Source organism: Castor canadensis, chromosome 16 (assembly GCF_047511655.1).
Source record: "Castor canadensis chromosome 16, mCasCan1.hap1v2, whole genome shotgun sequence".
NCBI lineage: Eukaryota > Metazoa > Chordata > Mammalia > Rodentia > Castoridae > Castor > Castor canadensis.
The window spans coordinates 77,678,333-77,700,655 of NC_133401.1; the positions used below are offsets into that span (position 1 = coordinate 77,678,333).

At 36.5% G+C, this 22,323-nt stretch overlaps 1 protein-coding gene across 4 annotated transcripts in view; it reads left to right on the plus strand.

The window, feature by feature from the left end:
• The window catches only part of Gabra6 (gamma-aminobutyric acid type A receptor subunit alpha6), a 150,392-nt gene extending 141,249 nt beyond the window's left edge, over positions 1 to 9,143 (plus strand). For all 4 annotated transcript variants that reach the window (XM_074057708.1, XM_074057707.1, XM_074057710.1 and 1 more), the window contains one exon: positions 7,257 to 9,143. In XM_074057708.1, coding sequence (XP_073913809.1) covers positions 7,257 to 7,532 — 276 coding nt within the window. In that variant the 3' untranslated portion in view covers positions 7,533 to 9,143. The remainder of the gene's footprint in view (positions 1 to 7,256) is intronic.
• The last annotated feature ends 13,180 nt before the right edge of the window (positions 9,144 to 22,323 follow it).

The window sequence follows — 22,323 nt, forward strand, 5'->3', positions numbered from 1 at the left end:
GGGATTTTGTGCCTTATGTACATTAAAACTGACCACAGGGCGCCAGTGGCTCACGTCTGTAATCCTAGCTACTCAGGACACAGAGATTAGGAGGATCGCAATTCGAAGCCAGCCTGGGCAAATAGTTAGTGAGACTGTATCTCAAAAAAACCCATCACAAAATTAGGACTGGTGGAGCAGCTCAAGGTGAAGATCCTGTGTTCAAATCCCAGTACTGAAAAAAAAAACTGACCACATCTACATGTAAAATTGATCGAAATATCATTATCCAGGATGGCATTGCTTACTCATTGTCTTTTTGTTTTCATCTGGCACCCATTTGTGGAATGGTTATATATTTACTGAATTAGTCATGCTGTATTTGTAAAATGCTCTTATGTGTCAGGTCCATTGTAGAATGCTGAGTGACATCATAGGTCCTCTTCCCTCGTGGAACTTCTTGTCTAGCAGGAAAAGAGGCAAATAAATGGATCTTTAAAATACAATGTGATAAAGGCTGTGGTTAGACATGCAGGGTAGGATAAAGAAGAGCCAGGTAAGTTAGGAGGGGTCCATTTCTAGAGGATCAAAGCCTAAACTGGGAGGAGAAAGATGAGCCTGGCCTCATGTTAGAAGCACTAAACCAGCTGGAACTCAGACACAGTCCTTCCTGCTCTCCTCTTCAAGGTGAGGGATGTGTGCTGGGCCTTTACTATGCTATACTCATGTATGTAGGGAGATGCGAGGGATGGAGTGCTGAAAGGCTTACTTTCCCTCTTCCAAATTTTGCCAATAGTTCTTTGAGTAGTTTCATTACTTCCTAGAATTAAGACTAGTCGATTCTAAACACAAGGAAGATCATGGTACCCTTTCCCCATTGTTACGCCATTCTAAGACTAATGAGGATGGGATGAACTAGATGAGAGGTGCAGGCAGTTAGTTCTTTCTCCATACTTTCTATCCAATTCCCATCCAGTACCCAATTCCATAACTTCCAAAGCCGGTCTGCTTTCCCCTCGCTCAACTGACACACTGGATTGATGCCTCTTCTCTGTAGAAGTTCTGGAGTTATCTATGCTCCCAACTCTGTTAGCTGTAACGTAAAGGGAAGAAAATCCCTTGGAATTGCGTTTTCTCCATAATGATTAATGTAATAGCTTTGAGATATATCAAAGCTAGGTGTGGTGACTCATGGCTATAATCCTAGCTACTAAGGAGGTGCAGATCAGAGGTGGATATCTGGAGGATTACAGTTGGAGTCTAGCCAGGACAGAAAAGTTCACTAGACTCCATCTCAACCAATAAAAAGCTAGTCATGGCTGCATGTTCCTGCCATCCCAGGTATGTGGGAAGTGTAAATAGGATGATCAATGTATTCCAGGCCAGCCTAGGCATAAGTGTAAGACCCTACATCAAAAACAACTGAAACAAAGGGGGCTAGAGACATAGATCAAGTGGTATAGCACCTGCCTAGCATGAACTAGGCCATGAGTTCAAATCCCAGTATTGCTGAGAGAGAGAGAAAGAGAGAGAGAGATCAAATACTACATGTTTCCAAAAACCTATTCTCTCTTACTTTGATGCCCCTCATTGTTGGTTCCATAAACAATTACTTTACCATTCAGTTGGGCAGCCCTGGCTAGAATATCTCAGTTAAGAGGTTATATATTGCCCCACTATTTTAACAGATTAGACTCAAAATTGTTCTACATATTTCTCTAGTGCCTTATTAAACAATTGATTGTCATATTGTCCACTTTGACTCACAGTACCTTTGCAATATGACTTTACTTAAAACAAAGAGGTGCTCTAAAAATATCCAAAGCAGGATGGCACTCAGCAGCAGGGAAGCCCTGGAAAAATTCAAAACCACAGGTGTTCCACTCAAAACAGTGACAGCCCCAAGCTGAGCCCTCATCTGGACTCTGACAAAAGCCTATTTTACCATCAGCTGAAGCTACTTGTGCTTACAATAGAGCAGGCAAGTTCTGATGCAAACCTGTAGCTTGTACAGTTGACAAAATTGCTTTCTTTTCATCTTAGAAATTCAATGTATTTCTTCTAAATTGGAGTCGAGTATCCTTCTACTCCCAATTCCCTATTATCCGAGTGTGGAGTAGCTAGGACTCTTTAGGGTTTCCTTTACCTTCACATTTGCTGCCTAGGAGACATCATTCTCAATCAACTGAGTAACAATTGTGATCCTAAACCTGTGATTCTTAGAGGAGGGTGTTTTTCTTCTGCTAGACATGTGTCTGTAGATATTTTTGGTATCATAATTTGGGCTGCAGTTACTGGTATCTTGTGGGAAGAGGTCAGGAATGCTCCTCAACATCCCATAATGCACAGGAATCCTACCACAATAAAAAAAATAAATAAATGTTACCCAACCTAAAATGTCAGTACTTCTGAGTTTGAGAAACTTTGCCTAAAGCTTGTGGAGTGAACAGCGTAAGAACTGCTAAGAGTGTAATCTTTGGCATCTGATTTGAATCCGGTCCTTCCTTCCCACTTTTTGTTTATGTGAGTTTCCTGCTTCCACTGCCATTCATTCACTTCTAAAGTGAATATATGACATTAAAGATGTTTTCACAAAGAATAAAATTATGCACACACGTTGCCTCACAGTGCTTGTCAACATGAAGCACTTAAAAATGATACACATCATATAATGTAATATCTAGCACTATTAAAATAAAATGCGACATTTTCATAAATCTTTTTGTTCTCCCCTCTTTTCCTGCCTTCTCCCACAAATCCTTGAAAAATGCTTAGATTTTCAATCATGTTTTGATTAAGGCTGTAATTTTGGAGAATATTCTGTGTTCTATGCCTTGTGCAATACTGCTGCAGGAGAAGGGTCTCATATACCATTAAGGATATTTCATGCTAGGAAAGGAGATAGCTATACTTACAAGGGAAAATATACTAGCTACAGGAGTCATCCTAGCTAAGTAGGCAGAAAAGTGTAATGTCTAGCACCATCAATGATGAGTTTGGCATCAATAGCTATGAAGGCAATGATGGGTGGCAGGGAATGTTATTCTAGGCAAAGCAGTAAGAAAGTGAGTGATAAGAATGAGAAACAGAAGTAGATACTTGAAAAAGTAGTTACAACTAAGGTTTTTTTTTTTCTCAGCAAATATGTGTGCAGGTATACATAGTACATTTGCCCAAATTCTTGAAGAAACAGGAAAATGCTAATGAGGAAAACAGTAATTTTCCCTAGCTTTAAAGATCAGAGCTTGAAACTAAAGGGAATCACCATCTCTGATACCTATAGCATGTTTATGTTGAATCAAAACTTAGTAGTAGATATGGAATCATAAATCTGGAGACTTCTGACTGCCTCATTCTCTCAGCTCTTAGGCAAAACACCATAGCAGTAAACAAGGACAGGTATAATCCTACTGCAGGGGTCAATGCCATTTTACTTAAATTTTTCATGGTGATTGGTTCTGAATACCTCTTATCTCTGGACCAGAGTTATTTGACAATCCTCATTAAGTCTTTTATGACAATGTGACAATGCCAGGGGATTCCAGAATAGCTACAGAAGAGGGAAAGAAAAAAATAATGCCTAATGTGCTTATGGGTTTTACCCAATGAACTTGTCATGTCTTCCCTCCTTCTGCTTAAAATAGAATGATGGGTTCCACATAGGTAATGTGCCCCTTAATAAAAGATCAAGATGAGCCTGGAAATAAAGACTCCTCTGAAGGTTTGCCCTCTTTCTACTTCCTCATGATCTTTAGAAATTTTGCTAGGGGTAAGTATTTCGGTGTTCAATATGTGTGGGAGGAGGATAACTTTTTTTTTGGAGGATGATATAGTGACACATTTTACTCTGTCATATAGAGAATATTCTAATAATATTCTTTAAAATGAAGAAAAATGTAATTAGAGTCACAGAAACATAACAGAAACAGTTTGGAAACCAGTACAAAGTTTTTACTCCAGAAGAGGCAACATGCATTAAGACTAACATATATTACTCTGGTCCCAACCAGATATAGTCTGGTGACCTCAGATATCTCATATTTTATCTTATTCTTTTACATGTTTCTAAAAAGTGATTTTGTTAGCAAATGTTAGTTGTACAGGGGTTTCATTTCCATATATGCTTGCAATGTACCCTCATCATTATTCTCCCTCAAATCCCCCCTTACTTAAATTGATTTCCACAGGTTTCATTGTTCTATTTCTATACAAGCCTATAAGTACATCAGCCATATTACCCTCCTTTTAGCCTCTCCATTCATCCTCTCCTTCCCACTAGCATCCGCCTCCCAACAGGACCTGTTTTACATTTCTGTCCTTCATTATTTAAGTGTATATTCATTATTCAAAGGGGTTTTGCCATGGTATTTCACCTGTAAATGCACTGAACATTAATGTAACTCCATTACTTTTCCTTACCTTCCCCCCGCTTAGTCCCTCCTTTTTTATTACTAAACTACATTCAGTTCTTTTTGTTATGCCTTCTTCTTACACAGATGCAATTCATTTCAGTATCATCCACTCTCAGATATCTCATATTTTGAATAGATAATCTCACTTTCCTTTTTTCCTGTTCAAGATCAGCATACTTGGCCCTCTACTATTTTAAACTCTTTTTTCCCTCCAAGACCTATGCTCTATTTAATTCTTTCCGAGGTGACTGCCATAGAATCTGGCCAATAGATGAGACTGTCCTTGCTTGAAAATCACAATGATATATCAATCAGTCTTAAATACACAGATTCATTTTGTTTTGGGTGAAGAAACAGAGTTTGCTGTGGTATTTAAAAGCACATGGGCTTCGATTCTTTATAATGAGCACTATTATTTAGATACTCAGAAATGTGTATGGCAAATCAGACAGTAAAATCCAGGAAGGAAAATAGGAAAAAGAGATTCATTGGGTTGCTGTTCCTACAGCCCAAATGTCACCACATCGGCAGGTCCTTGTGATCCTGTGGTTCAGTCAGCACAGGGGAGGTGACTTTCTCATCCTGTTGCTGCAGGGTTGCTGGCTTAAGCCATGGGAGTCTGTCCATGTGAGGAATATGCCCTGCCAGGCAGCAAAGTAGTAATTTTGTTGCCAGGGAGGACACAAGGTTATTTTACAAGATCAGGGGTAATGTACAGCTAGTGTTTGAAGATAGAGACTCAGCAAGACAACCCAACCCCAACAAGAATGATCGTTGTAGGCTGCAGGCAAGAATCAGAGGACAGCCCCCCCTAGACTCCCAATAGCAAGAAAGGAATCTAAATCAGATACACTCAGAGTCTCTGAACTAGGCTCAGTACTTTACTGTAGAGATGGGAAAATATTGGGATGAAACAAACATTAAAATCAAATAGAGGGTTTTATTGTCAGCCATGTGACCATAAGCAAGGCATTTCCTCTTTCTGAACCTCCGCCTTACAACCTGTCAAATAATGTGTGAAATATTGATGAAAGCTGATTGTCTTATGATTTCAAGAAAATCTAATTACAGAATAGAGTATGCAATAATTCTAGGTTAGTAGATAAACTGTATGGATGATGAAAAAGGTTGGGAGACTAGTGGAGAAGTTCTGAATGGAAAGTATGGAAGGATCATTGAAAAGAACTTCTAAGCTAAGAGTCAGATATATTTCAAATACAGACGTGACTTGGCCACTGGCCTTGGATATCCATTGGTCCATTTTTCCCCTTACATTTCAAGTGGTTCAAATTCACAAGTGCATAAATATGAGGAATTAGGCTGGCAATTTTTCTAGAAGAATAATGTCATTGAACTAAACTGTGATTTTTCTGGTATTAAGTAATTGTGCATATAATTTAAATTGGAATCTCACTATCCATCCACAACCATTGCCACATTCACTGCCATAGAGCCTTACACTTAACTTTGCAACCTGGCTCACTTTTTCCTTATTGTACAATGCTTGATTTAGCTTCTTTGACAAGGAAAATACTTGGCATCAGGCTTGGGGTGTGGCTCAGTGGTAGAATGCTTGCCTAGCACATAGGAGGCCCTGAGTTTCATCTCCAGCTTCCCTTCCTCCAAAAAAGAAACAAAAAAACAGAAACAAAAACAAGCAAACAAATAAACAAAACTCCCAATGTAGCCATTCTTACTTGGCTTGAATGAACTCTTTTGGGGCTGGGTGTAGCTCAGTGGCAGAGTGCATGTTTATCATGCATGAGACCCCGGCTTCAATTCCCAGTACTACAAAAAAAAAAAAGAGTATTTCTGGATTAAAGTGTTTTAACTCTTTTTTAGAAACCTAATAACAGAAAATGCTCTTAAGAATTGGTTGATGTTTTATCTCAGATAATAACTAATCAATAAGTATTTGTCAATATGAAGACTTCTTAAAAACTAAACATAGATCTGCCATATGATCCAGCAATCCTACTCCTAGGGATATACCCAAAGGAATGTGACTCAGGTTACTACAAAGGCACCTGCACACCCATGTTAATTGCAGCACTATTCACAATAGCCAAGTTATGTAAACAGCTGAGATGCCCCACTACCAATGAATGGATTATGAAAATGTGATATTTATACACAATGGAATTTTATTCAGCCACAAAGAATAAAATTTTGTCATTCATAAGTAAATGGATGGAACTGGAGAACATCATCTTAAGCAAAGTTAGGCTCAGAAGGCCAAAAATTGCACGTTCTCCCTCATGTACAGATTATAGACCTAAAGCAAATGCAGTGATATTATTGGGCATGGGTCACACACTAAGAGGAGACCACGCATGGGAGGGATAGAGAAAGGGAAGGAAATGAAAAACTTGAATGTGTTTGATGTCCACACTGTAGAGGAGTGAATAAAGTAATCCTTAACTGGCAGAGGCAACTATGGAAAGGAGACTAGGGAATAGTGAAGAGGTCTGATAGAGATGAACCAATTTAGGTTATAATATATATACACATGGAAACACAAAGAATCTCCCTGTATATCTATCTTTATCTCAAACTAGCAAAAACACCATGTTTTTCTTATTATCTTTTATATTTTTTTCAACAAAACGGGAGAACAAGAGGGTGGAACAGGTTCTGCCTAGAGATAGGGGAGGGGGAGAGGGAGGGGAAGAGGTGGCCCAAATAATGTATACACAGATAAGTAAATGTAAAAACAATAAAGCATAATTTCAAAAAATTAATGACTATGAAAAATAAAATAAAATTTGCTATCTTAAAAAATATTTTCTGTAATGAAAATAATGACTAAATAAGTGATCTCTATTCTTTTTCCTGTGCTAAATGTTATGTCATTTCTTTCCATAGCATTCTGATTCCAAGTACCATCTGAAGAAAAGAATCACCTCTCTGACTTTGCCGATAGTTCCATCCCCTGAGACCAGTAAAGTCCTTACTAGAGCACCCATCTTACAATCAACACCCACCACACCCCCGCCACTCTCACCAGCCTTTGGAGGTCCCAGTAAAATAGACCAGTACTCTCGGATTCTCTTTCCAGTAGCATTTGCAGGATTCAATCTTGTATACTGGGTCGTTTATCTTTCCAAAGACACAATGGAAGTGAGTAGCAGTGTTCAATAGCTTGCAGCCAGGACAACCTATATTCTGTAAGTTTACATCTTCTGTATTTAAAAACATATTATTGAGACTTGTGCAGATGCTTCTCAGATATGAAATCAAAATCGAAAATCTGTTACTTGTAGCTTTGAGTAAGCATGTATTTATCAAAAAGCAATAATGTTATCCCTCAAAATTGAAAGAGGAAGGTTGCTAAAAAAAATGACTTTTCTGTACAGAAGAGAAAAATCTTATAAGAGGGTAAGATAGATTCAAGATCAATTTGCCAGCCTTTGTTCTTTATTGTTAAATATTTTTAATTGTCACTATGAATAACATTTAACACGAGTCAGATAAAATAAGAAATATTGACACTTCTTAAGGTTGCCTTAAATTTGTTTGTTTTGGCTTACTTTCCAGGAAAGCAAAATATAAATGCAGCCTAAATATCTATCAGTAGTTTAATACCAGCATGTTGGGGGCCTTTATGCTAGTAAAATGGCTCTCAGTGGCATTATAGAGTTTATATTGAATTTAGACATTTGTTCTTAACCTCCTGTGGTCTTTTACCTCAATGAAGTGTGGCGTTGTATACATATAGATTATATATAGATCATAAATTATGTATGTAGATGCATAGGTTTAGTTATATAGCAATACAGTATTGCTTTATCCCATTGAATTCTCCTTTAAAATGACATGCTTGCCATGATTCTATGAAGTTCTAGAAAAATTTGGTGGGTTTAATAAGGATTTGCATATTATGTGACTATGATTCTCTCTCATATATTTCACCTATCAGTATGACACTAGATAAACTTCACAAAGCTAGGGAGAAGAGTAATCTTAGGTGCTGAAAGACGAGCTCACTGCCTCTTCCCCATTGTTAGTGCCACTGGTGAGTCTGAGAAGCAGAAGGTATGAAAAACCCAAGCTCAGTTAGTTACTTGGCTCTAAAAAGACTTCTGTTCTATTGAAATAGTCAATGCTTCCTCTTCCTTCTCCCAAATAACACTAAAAGTTGGAAGTCAACATGCAATAAAGATCCCTGCAGCACTATTCACAACAGACAAGTCATGAAATTAGTCTAAGTGCTCAAGAAACGATGAATGAATAAGGAGAATGTGGTATATGTATATTATGGAGTATTATTTATCCATGAAGAAAAATGAAATCATGTCATTTGCAGGAAAATGGATAGAACTGGAGATCATCAAGCTGAGTGAGATAAGCCAAACTCAATAAGAAAAATATTACATGTTTTTCCTCACAAGCAGACTTTAGAACTAAAAATAGAAAATAATAACTATAATAGGAGGAGGAGGAGGAAAAATATGAAGACAAAGAGGAGGAGGAGAAATGACTTAAAAAATAGATTGTGTTGGGGGAACCAACAAAAGTGGGTAGAGGGAAGAGAGAGGGTAATGGAGGTGAATATGGTCAAAGTACATTATATATATGTATGAGAAAAGCATAATGAAACCCACTAAAAACTGTTCAAATTGGGGAAGGCAGGAAAGTGCTGTATAGATGGGGTGAATTCGATTAAAGTATATTGTATGCATGTCTCTAAATATTGCAATGAAACCCCTTTGCAAAATTAACATATGCTAATAAAAAATTAAAACAGAAAAACACTGAATGCAACTTTTTTTCCTTTCTACTATTCCAAGTGTCTTTGATGCTTACTGTAACTGTGGTTCTCTCCCACAGAATTGTGATAGGGAAACAGAGATGGGGAGTAGGAGAAAGCCTGCTACCCATGGGTCTTAAACCTTGTAGAGATTACCGTGAAATCAGAATTCCAAAAGAAATACCCGGTACCACTATTCTTGTCACTACCCAGGAAAACACAAAAGTGCAAACTGATGAGCTACCTCAAATTTAATTCATATAACCCTCTGCTAAGGGCAGAGAGACTGGGATCTCCATCCAACTTCTCTGCCATTCAGCTTCTTAATGAAATATCTTGTTTCTGCAAGATTCGGCTCTATTTTCATTTATAGAACAAGGGAGCACAATTAAATCCCTTCAAAGACCCTTCCATTTTGAATAGTGCTGTTTTTTGTCTATTCTTTCTATCTAAATAAAGTTGGTGTAATTAAACAGGGCCTGCTTCTTTTTTATGAAATATATTAAATAACTAAATGTCAGGAAGGTGTCCATTGTCTTACAGGATATGCCATGTTTAATCTACTTATAATCTTGTAAAATCCATATTATTATTTTCTCTATTTCAGGATGAGGAAACCAAGACACAGAGAAGGTGAAAAAAAATTAATTTCAAATAACACTCAGATGCTATAACCAAAAATAGTAACTAGGCAGTGTGAACCCATAACTCATCTTCTTAAACTTAATCATATCTGTCTTCATCTCATACAATGTGACCCTCTATTTCCCCTGACCCTCAGTGTTCTATCATCTTGCATTTTATTTCTTTCAATAATTTTCCTGGAATTCTGACATCCTATATGTACTTTCTCAGCATTCCTCCTACACCTCACAGCAAGGGGCATACTTTCTCTCAGTACTTATTTAAACATGAATGCTGAGAATCAGATAAACAAAACCTCTTAAAATAATTTCAGACTTTAGAATCATCCCCAATAAAAAGATATTGAAGATGAAGACCTTCCTGAGATGGTAAAACTTCAATTTCTCAGGATTCTAGAGAAGGCTATTTCACAATGTACACTATGAGATGGTAACAGACGCTAACTAAAAAGAAAATAGATTCCCTAGTCAAGTAATTTGGAAATAGATGGTGAGTTAAAAGTAAAACAGGTTTCTTCTCTGCTAGACTTTTGCCTGTATCATGCTTGTGCACTCTGAGTCTCTAATAGTTTGCTGTAGGACAATAACAGTTTCTATATCCATATGACCGTAAGCATAATTTTGAAAAGAAAACCCTAGCAGTAAAATTCCCCAGAAAACAATTTGGGAGACATCACTTTAGATACTATTCATAGTATTTCCTCTGTACCCCCAATTAACTGGTTGCAAAACCGAGCCTCTGGATGGGGACATGGCCTACTTGTGTTCTTACAGCTATTAGAAACAAATTATAATTGTAAAATGGAAACAAAACTAGGTATTTCTATAGAGGGAATTTAAGATGGAAGAAACTGTTAAATGAGGCACATATCAATATTAACCACAGGAAGAAGAAACCAGAAGGGAGAGGATAAAGGAAACAAGACATAGAAGGTTGGACACAAAGCATTATCGAACAGAATTTGGTCATCAGAGGAAAGGACTCCACCAAGGTGGGGAGAATAGCTCAGCCTTCCGTAGAAGGAAGCCCCAGAACTTGGAATTAGACCTTCAGGATAGGGTGCCCCTGGCTGATCTAGGTAGCTTGAATTGTTAGACCAGGGGCTCCTCAGAGCTGAGTCTCAGCCCTCTGAGGTTTGCCTACAGCTGCTAGGATGTCCGAAGCTTGAAGAAAAATTCTTACACATTTAGGATCAGACTCCTGATGACATGCTCTTTGGCTGAAACTGATAACCATGTGAAGAAAAAATTAGGGTGGTTCTGGGAGTGCAAAGGACTGGAGAATGGGGGCTGGGGAAATGGTTCAAGTGTTAGAGTGCCTGCCTAGCAAGCATGAGGCCCAGAGATCAAATTTCAGTACTACCAAAATAAAAAACAAACGAGTGGAAAATAAAACCAACTTTTGTCTCTAAGTGGTGAAAGTAACATTGAGAAGCAAAGCAAGCCAAGAAAGGAATTCACATCCCTTCCCTTTTGTCCTGCTTTCCCCTGTCTCTCTCATGCTTTCTACTGGCAAAACCTAAAAGACAATTTCATAGCAGAGAAGAAATGAAAATTACAGACTTTTAGTGAGAACATCACAAAATGGAGTAAAGAAGGCTGGATGTAGAGTGGACAGATAATTGCTTACTGACTGGCATAATTTGCTTCCTTAGTTTTTCAGGACTATGAACCTACTTCCATACATATTTAAACTGCTTCAAAATAATAAGACGTGACATTTAAAATGGCCATAATCAAGGGAAATAACAACAACAAATGCTGGTGAGGATGTGGTGAAACAGGAACCCTATGTACTGCTGGTGGGAATGCAAATTATTACAATCACTATGGAAAGCAGTATGGAGATTTTCAAAAACCTAGAGATAGAACATACAATCCAGTGACACCACTCCTGGGCATCTACCCAAAAGAATGTAACATGGGATACAGTAGAGACACCTGTACACCAATGTTCATCGCAGCACCATTCACAATAACCAAGTTTGGGAAACAACCCAGATATCCTAAAACTGATGAATGGATCATAAAATTGTGGTATATATACAAAATGGAGTATTACTCAGCCACAAGGGATTTATAATGCCATGGGGTTTGGAGGTAAATGGATGCAATTGGAGAACATCATGCTAAGTGAAGTTAGCCAGAACCAGAAACACAAAAGATGCATGTGTTTCCCTCATATGGAGAAGATAGATCCAAAGATAAAAATATATACCAAAAAACATGATAATTTAGAAACTCTGATCTAGAACATGTTTGTAACAGTTAAACTTAGTCTATGGAACTAGAGGAAAGAGGGGAAGGAAAAGAAAATGACAGAGCATCAGTAATACTGCATAACACAAGATGTGAAGGTAGAGGATATAAGGATGTGTATTGAAAACTGTTGAAAAAACGGGGGGGGGGGGTGGGAGGTAAAAAAGGTAAGGGAGAGGAATGGAAGGGATTGAACAGACTAAAGTAAAACACACCCACAGTGGACATACACTGAGAAACCCCTTTGAACCTCAGCCTAAATATTAACAATGAAAATCAAGACTGAACAATAGGCACAGTGTATGTGGGGAGATACTAGTGGGAAGGGGGAGCATGAAGGAAGGAGATCAAGATGATGGTATATGGTTGATAGACTTTAGATACCTATATGAAACAGAACTAAATAACCTCTTGCAAACGCTTTATGTGGGATGGGGAGGGGGCTAAGGGGGAGAGACGATGGGGGCAATGTAAGTAATATACAATATAAGTCTAATCAGAATTGTTACTATGAATCCCCCATGTATAATGAATATTTCCTAACAAAAAATTATTTAAAAAAGAAAAGAATAGACAGGACTCCACAAAAAGTAGACCAAATGGGTAAACAACTGTCTATATTTATCTAAATGTGCTTGAAAGATACATCACTATGTTTTTAATGGTGAGTCCCATTATCTACATAAGTGCATCTTTGCAGTGGAGTACAAGTAGTCCAGATTTCTTAGTTCAATTAATCTTATTTAATCATCAACTATTTATTGATTTTTGAGCAGGAACTAGGTGTTAGGTCACTAAGTATACATTGTATATTCCAATTCTGCAATTAAAAAACAACCCTATAACGTGATTTGGTCAATCAGATGGGGATTCTAATTCTGTCTCCTCTATTATACTAGCCAAACATAGCCTTGAACGAATTATTTTTCAGAGGCTTAGTTTCCTTCGTGGAAAGTGGGGATAATGGCATCTCTCATAGGATTTTCGAGAGAATTCAATGAGATAATAGACACAAACTGAACACAAGTATCTGATCCATAATAGTGTTTTGCTAAATATTAACAAATCAAAACTCTTTATTGGTGTCCTGTAATGATTTAATAAACAATTATTTGTTTTTATAAATGTTAGTAGTGAGCTAGTTACCCGAACTTTACTACTAATGAGCTGATAAATTTCCAGACGTCCAAAGCAATATAGGTTCGGATAGATCCTGGCCCAGAGGCTCAATACTTTATAAAACCCTGCTTAGGACAGGTGCTAGGCAGGCTGCCAACCTCTCTTTGACAAGATCAAGAGAGGACTTAATTGAGATTTTAATAAAACTAGAAGGAATGTATTTAAGCAATATAAGAACTTAATATAAATAAGAACTTAAAAGCAATATTTATTTTAGAGCAGCCTATTCATATTTAACCGACTTGGGGATAATCAGGAATTGGACTTGGAGGTGTGGCTCAAGTGGTAGAGAGCCTGCTTTACATGTAGAAAGCCCTGAGTTCAAACTTCAATACTACCAAAAAAATTGGACTTGACAAAAAAACACCCACTTTCCTTGGTACCTCAGAAATTATGAAAATAATCAATAAATTTATATCTGAATGTTCAGAAGGGTCTTTAAGTAAATAGTTCCCATGACAATACTGTTCTTTATATTATTGAAAATAATTTACTGTAAGAAGGAGTGGGTATAGAACTATTAATATTTTATACAGGACAGTGATTGTCAGTTGTAAAGTTCTTCGAGACTCCATTCTCCTGCATGGGAAATATTTCCTGTCTTCTGTTCTGACCACACTTGCCTTAGGAGAGTCATTATTTGTACTTCGGCCATTGTTTGAAATTTTCAAACTTAATTTAAAATTTAAAATTTTTTAAATTTCGGTTTTATGGGCTACCTCATCAATTAGGAGACTGTTATTAATAAAAACCAAATTAAAAGCCAACAATAACCAGTAATCGTTGCTGGGTTATTTATATTCTCATATACTTTGCAACTACAGGCACTAACCTGCTAATTTGAGTTCTTCAGACCCCAGTGTTTAGAACTCTTTAAGCAGTTCTCATCACTGCCTCGGCAGCATACCTGCTTCTTAGCTAGGAAAACACAGCTATCGGGAAATATTTTTCAAAGTGTGGTCTGAAGAGTTCTGGTAACAGTTCTCTTCCAGGTGGTACACGGGGGTGTTCTCTGGTCCCTGGTTGTATTAATGCTTATCACACAAAACTGCTTTATATTTTTGCTCCTGGTGTGAGTTCATACAGTGTTTAGCCTTCACATTAATTCTGATGATCTGTTTTAAAGCAAGTCCCAGGAAGTATGGGAGGTCTATGTGGTATTTTGCTCAAGCCAATTTATGGACTGTAAAATGTTGAACCCTGCATGTGCTGTTATGAGTTTTTATCTTAAAAGCAATTTTATTAAGTTACTAAATCGGAGCACACTAAATTTAGGTTTCTAAGTCTTGCAATAAGCAAAGAAACACAATTTTCATGTACTCAGGGTGACTTCACACTTACTCTCTGTCCAATAGGATCTTTAGGACCTGATATTCCAGCAATACCAGCATTTCCTTCAAGACCCTAGATACACAATAAAAAACAAAAAGTTAAAATATTTAGCCTCTATAAATATAAATGAAACAACTTTGTGTCAATTTACCAAGAATTGGCTCTTTAAATTATGCAATGAAATTGCTAAGAAAATGTATAATTACATGAATTTCAAAATTAACATTTTCAAAACTCAAATATATGACTGTACAAACCTACTCATCATTTTTTCCAACAAAAAGGAGACATACAAAATCCTAACAGTTATTATACATATCTGAATGGAAAAATCACAGCGTCCATTTCTGAATGATGATATTTATTCTCTTAATATAATCATAGTCTCAACTCAATACTCTATTTTCTACAAACTTGATTGTATAGCTATTGATTGTGAAAAAAATGCTTAGAGAAAATAAGGGGGATAAAACAGGTCATAAAAGAGATTTTTCTAAATACAAATAGATACCAATACATAAAAATATCTGTCTGGGGCTAAAGGTGTAGCTCTAGGAATAGAGCACCTGCTTTGTAAGCATAAGGTCCTAAGTTCAAACCCTACTCCCACCAAAAAAAGTCTGATTCTTATGCACATATATAAATATATCTCTGAAAAGGAGAAAAAGAAAAGAATAAAAAATATGCACAGCTATTACAGTCTCTATTTCCGTTATTAGTTACGTGACTATAGTTGACATTTTTAACTTTTTTCTTTTTGTACCCTCTACTCTTGGGCAGCAACATAGGTGGTTGATTTGGGGTTCTTTACAAAGCAGAATTACTAAAAGGGTTTTAGTCTAGGAGTAGGACAGTCTTCCTGAGTCACATTTAGAAAGTTGGCTTCTGCTCAGAAGAGTCTCAGAATTACTTCAAGTTCTAATATTCCTAGACTTATGAGTCCACTCTGAGGTCACCATACAAATTTTAGCCACTCTTCCCTTCCCAATGTCCCTATTCTCTCCTAAGTGACATAGCAAGTGTCAAATTTCAATTTTTATTGTAATTCTATAATCATCACAAATAAAATTTGTGACTGCTTTTTAAAAGAAGCAGTCCTGCAGCAACAAAAATTAAGAGATTATTTTGAGACTCCTCAGATGCTCTTTGTTCTCTGTAGTTTATGCTGAGAATTAAAAGTCCTGAACACATCATTTTCTGTCTATAGATTCCCAGTTCAAACAGGCCATGGAACTCACAGTTCTTGCATTCATAACTACTATAAGAATTAGTGTAGAAGTCAACTGGTTCTCAGGGGACTTCCTTACAGTTGACCAAAAGTGATTGTTTTAATTAACTGTGATATGTCTTCCTGTCAAGAATTACTAGTGTCTCTTTTCCCATTAGCAAGGAAATCAGTATTTCATTAAAGACCATAGACATGACCAGACAAATCCCAGAGTCTTCTAATAGCAAGTTCTGTCCGACAAATAAATAGTCATCATCCTCGAGGCTGGAGACAAAGAGAAGGAATTACAGCTAACTTGTTGCAGAAAGGCTCCCAAAGAACTGAGGTCCAGAACCTTAAGAAGGAGGAAGCCTGTGATGTGATGAGGTACTCCTGGGAAGACAATAAGAACTTAGAGGCCAAGTCAGCTTTGAGCGCTGGGGATGAGAGCCGTTATGTGTACACACCTTGGACAGGAACAGCTTAGGATGGAATAAGGAAGTCCCTTCCTCCCTTTCCTCATGTCCTTTTATCTCCCTATAGTGCCTCTTATTCTCAGAATTGACAGGAAGCATCTTAAAAGGAAAAATGAAAACTCCAGTTCAGTGCCAGTATTACAAAGTATAGAATACGGGATTTCTAAGTGAGGGACAATTGTGTATACACTGGGAACTCAATTATTTTGGTATCCAGTTTAAGCCCTTTAAAATGACTCCTTAATAGTTGAATTTCAGGAGGCTTGATGATCTGTTAACAAAGCCATGCAGAAGAGAGACTTTTGCTGCAAAATGCTTCCTCGTAAAACTTAACTTCCATATTTTCCATCAGATGAATTTACGTACATAGATTGTTTAGAGTGGTGTGTATTAACATCATGGAATTATTGCATCTCAGCTTCTTATACACCAGAATTAAACATTGATACACTAGTGCTAAAATTAAGGTTAAAAGCATTCAATTTCAGGTCATGTGTAATTGTGAATAAGTTGTTTATAACAAATACTAGTCAAAACAAAAACAAAACATGTTCTGTCACACCCAAAACCAAACAAAATGCAAATGAAAATTAGTGCTAAAATGTTTGACTAATGCATGGTGCTAGTTAGCAAAAGGTTACATTTTCCAAGACCTGGCCATAAAGATTTGCTATTGATTGTATGTTGTTTTTTAATATGTCCTTAATGCATGATTGTGACACATCAATACTTTTGGTCCCAGAAAATCTATGATAATTATTGTTTTAAATCCTCTAGAATCTGAGCTACATTCATCTTTTGGATGGCACGTAGTAGGGAACACATGGGCAAATATCATGGAAGAAGCTGGAGAGTTGCTCTGTGCCACAGTGGTAATATAACGCCTGATTGAACGGGAATTCTTCCAGACTACATTCCCCACACAGTCAGAAAGACAACATGCAAACAGAGTACTCCTACATTTCTAAAATTGGTTTGCTTGATTACAAAATGAATTGACAGGCTGCTTTCTTTGAATAACTTCTACATGTTTTGCTTTAATTGAACACATGAAAATCCCATATTTTAGCTAATATTCTTGGATTTTTTTTATTGTTGATGTTGGTTACTTGTTAATTGGTTCTCAATGTTTAAGTTAATTTTAACATTTTTCTAAATGTTGATGCAACAATATCTCACATTATCTGTAGTTAAGTTTTCTAGGTATCTCAATTTTTCAGAAAACCAGTAATGTGCTCCAGAATCTCTCCAACTCTCATCACCATCTGGAGAGTCAAAATAAATAAGTCAACAGAAAGGCAAGCATTTTCCTCTCAGTAGCCTCGTTCAGAGACCACTCATTTGTATTTTAAATCTAGTTCAGATTAGTTAATTTGTTTCTTAGCCCAAAGTGAATGAGAGCAATAAAATACAGAGAAATCAAATAGAAATACAAATAACATACTAAAAGCAGTAAGTGACATAGGTGACTATAAAACCCAGTTTCAAAATTGTGGTTCATTGTTCTTTGGGGGATAAATAGTTTTCTGTTATAGACATAAAGAAACAGAGGATTGATGACCTGCTGTTATCAGTGTATTGATTATAGTACCTCGATCATTACATCTAGGTCAGGAGACATCAGGGGCAGTTACTTCTCTGGGGTTCAATCTCTATACATTTTTATTTGGGGAATTTGGTTAGATGATTTCTAAAATCCTTTATCATTCTATTTTTCTTTAGTCTTATAACACTTTTATAATGAATTTTCACTGATACCTATGTCGAACATCTAAAGAGGATGTGACATCTTTTGGAATATTTCTACCCCAGACCAGGTGCTATAGCTCACAGCTGTAATTCTATCTACTTGGTAGGCAGAGATCAGTAGGATTGTTGTTTGAGAACAGCCAGGGCAAAAAGTTAGTGAAATCACATCTCAACCCATAAGCTGGGTGTGATGGCACACACCTGTCATCCCAGTTATGCAGTTGGCCTGGTCCAAGCTAGAACATGAGACCCTATTTCGAAAAACAAGTAAAGCAAAAAGGGATTAGGGCCTGAGGTTTGGGGTTTGGCTCAAGAGATAAAGCACCTGCCTAGCAAATGCTGAGTTCAAATTCTAGTATAGCCAGAAGAAACATTCTACCCCAAAATAATTAAGGCAAATAAATGTGGCTTAATTTTAATGTTAATTAATAATTCATTAATGATTTAGCATGAGTATTGATCTTTTGTTGGAGATGCTGTGGATCTAACAGAATATTCGAAACTGGTGCAGCCTGATCTTGGACCACACCCTCCAGCGCCGAATCAAATAATTTCCTTTTCTTTATAAATTACCCAGTTACCACATGTAAGTTACTTTAATTTCACAAAACATCACAGTGAGACAATATACAGATCCCTTTTATTTTTCTCTTTCAGAAAATCTCAGAACTATTGGTTCTTAGCCAATGACAATTAGATACACCTTTATAATACATACTGAAGTTTGTTGCTTTTCCATAGCTTCTGGTATAGTATCTGATATATTATAGATGCTCTGTAAATTTTTGTTGAATAAATGTCACTTTCTTCTTCAAAGCTTTTTTCTCATCTCTATTGGGTCAAAAATATCAGCTTTGCATCCCCGAAAAGGCTCTTACAGCTCATATAATATATTAAGGAGTTGGCTTTTATAAAACATTTTAAGGAAAGTACTATTAAGATGCTTTCTCTTCACTTTAAAGGCAAGAATTGATCATAAAACAAGTTTACAGTTAGAAAAAGAGCAGAGCTAGAGCTGCTTCGTTTGTTTCCTGTGCTGGGCTTAGAACCCAGGGCCTCCCACATCCTAAGCAAAGGCTCTACCACTGAGCTATGTCCCCAGCCCTGAGAACTAGAGTTTAATCCAGGTCTGTGCTAAAATATATTGCTGCTTCTCTCTGCTAGCCTACATACCACAAGCTCAGTGAGGAATAGGGCTTAGGATACTGATATTGATGCCCAAGAAGGCATCAATGTATGTTAGTGCATTTGTAGCAGCAGCCTCTTAACAACTAATTCTTCTCAGTGAATCCGCACCTTTCCCTGCTTGGGAGTATATCTGAGATATCAAGAAGCATTACGCAGGAAATAGATGAGGGTGGAGTGCTCTTGCCATTGCCCCACAGATAATCCAAATAGGTCCTATTATCCAGTGTGCATTATTCACACCCTTTCATCTTTCCAGTAATTGTCCAACTGCTGGCTCTTTTCTCCCTGATATTAGCAAAAAGAGATTTAGAACAGGCCATTATGAAATTCATTAGCAGGGCATCTGAAAGTCAGTTGAAGGAAGAGAGAAACACCAATGTATGTGTACAATTATCTACTAATTTAGTATCATCACTTTTCATCGCCATGCTTCAATGTACTCATTTGTAAAAGAAGAATGCCAAAACTCTTTCTCTGAGAATTGAAATTTAAATACAGAGATTACTTTAACAGTACACAAAACATATTTGGAGGACAATAAATTATACCATATTGAGAATAATAATTGGCACTACACACTTTTTGTTAAACCAAAATATCTACAGAATAATAAATTAAAGCATTGCGCATTCTTCATCTATTGTGAAAATAGTTATATTATTTTAATTGTGGTCATCAAATTTTAAAAAGAGCTCACATACTCAGGGATTTGCTAAATGTATACAAACTTACCAGGTATGGTGACCATAAATTACATCTATTAAACTGTCTCTTCCAGGTAAGTTGATTCCTAATTCAATGTATATTGTATCTGTAACTTTTTGTGTTTGCTGTTGTTATGAACTTACTTCTCATTAGTAATCTGAAATATCACTGGTACTCACATTGGTCATATGCCAGACGTTCTGTAATTAACATTGGAAAGTCACACATAGCCTATGCCCTCAAGAAACTCAGTCTAATGAATAAAAAGAAACAGGAACAGATAATCACAATCCAGGGAAGAACGTGCTAATAGAAATATTTACAACACAATGTGGCAATAATGAAGAAGACCCTGGATATATGAGTGCCATGTTCTACCAGAGCCATTAAGAGAGAGAAGAGTGCTCTTTGCCAGCTTGGCTCACTCCCAATCTTGTTCATTTTGTTTCACAATGGAAACACTGCAATGGAAAGTAAGACATATGGGACAGAAAACAGAACTACCTGTATGACATTGCTTATTTTTTCTTTGTCTATGGCCTACTCCAGAACAGCAAGAAGATGACAATGGAAAATAAGCCCCTTTCTGGTGCTGAGGACACAGACATACTCCATCCCTTTTTTCCTCACCTGCTCTTTCTTTTATCCTTAATATATCAAATACTTTGAATACATTGTTTACTTGACACTAACAGTTCAATGACTTATAAATGGATAACTCAGTTATAAAACTGGAAGAAACCTATGGAGCTTTTTAATGGTAGAGTCAGTAGTCAGACTTAGATGTGTCTCCAAATACTTTCTCTTAATCTTTCTCCTACATAGGTTGGAGACATTGAAAAATGAGAGAACAACGTCATTAGAGGGTCATTCCCAATTCTACTTTCTACACATCTGAAAGTATCTGGTACTTCTAGAGAAATTTTCTAAGTTTACATGTTCAATGGAAAAGAAAATGATCAGAAAGTGAGACCTATTGAGACACATGATCAGTATATATACATTATTGGGATTTGAAACATCTAATCATTCTCTAAAATTCATCTAAATTCATCTAAAATTCCTCGGGCATTTTCCATTTTAATGGAGAAAATATTGGTATCAGATATAATGGCAACACTGTTATTTTGACTCGTATCATGCATTTAAGAAATTAAAGTACTGATACAGTAATTAAAATATCAACCATTTGCAAATCAGGAAGAAGGAATGAAGTTGAACTAGAGCAAGAAGACACAGTAAATTAAGGGAAGAGCTGGTAAGTTCATGAAGACTGGTGAATAGAATTAAATTTTTAATTTTTTTCTTGGAAAATTAAGAGGAATTGTAAGTCACTAAGCTATGGTACAATATCACATGTATTCAAATATCAAATGTATAAAATAAACCTATAAGATTATCTCTATGCTTGATTACATGGAAATAACCTATGTTGTGTTATTGGAATACTTCATAGTACCCTAGTCATTAGTATTGAAGGTAGAGCTGGGGAAAGGTGCAGCTTTATTAAAAGTGAGCCTCTTTATTCCTCTAGTATTGCTAATAGCTTAACTCCCCTAAGGGGATGTTATAATGATTAGTTAGATGGCTATGAACACTTTATAAAAGAAAAAAGAACACAAGCGTCCTAAATTATTGTCACAATTTCATCACAATGATATTCAATTTTTACTCTTTTGCGTCTTAAATTTAACAATTTTATTGTTCCTTGGAAGACAACAGGAAATCACTGGATACTTAGAAGTACACTATTTCAGGAGGTTACGGGAAGGAAAAAAAAGACGCCAACTTTAACAAATTCCTCACACTGTGTAATTTTCCTTCAAGTGGTACCTTCACAAGGAAGTAGGTTTGATAGGTACACCATAAAGGATGCAGGAAAAGTGTTAGACATGTGTTAGAATAATATTGTGGTGGGAATCAGAGAGATAAGTTATTCCAATACCAATCTTTTATGGAAAGAAAAAACCAGAATGGTAAAGTAATATGTTCCATGCAATATTTCACTTGAGGTGCTTTCCTGACTTATAGTCTTTTCATTTTGCTATTTTGTCTTTCAATGTTTTTCTCTTCGTTCAGTGGGCAGTTTGGGGTTAGGTGCTCATAGTAACATCGGGATATATTTTTATTTCACCTTCAATATATATGAGATTAGCCTCCTAGAACTTATGTTGTTTCTGACATCTGAAAATAAATACTAACTAGGTCAACATTTGATATTTCTAGCATCTCACAGATGAGTGCATAACAGCATAAACACCACTCAACTCCAGATCAGAAAATGTCTGCAATTAGAATCACCAGAGGGTATTAGTCATAACTCCTCTCAAGAAAATGGAACAACCACTCTGGACCCTGGTTGGAAAACAGATATACTTGTTTGGTAAAAGTAAAAGTTTTTAGGACATAACTAATGTAGCTAACCAGCTGATTTGAACTCAAG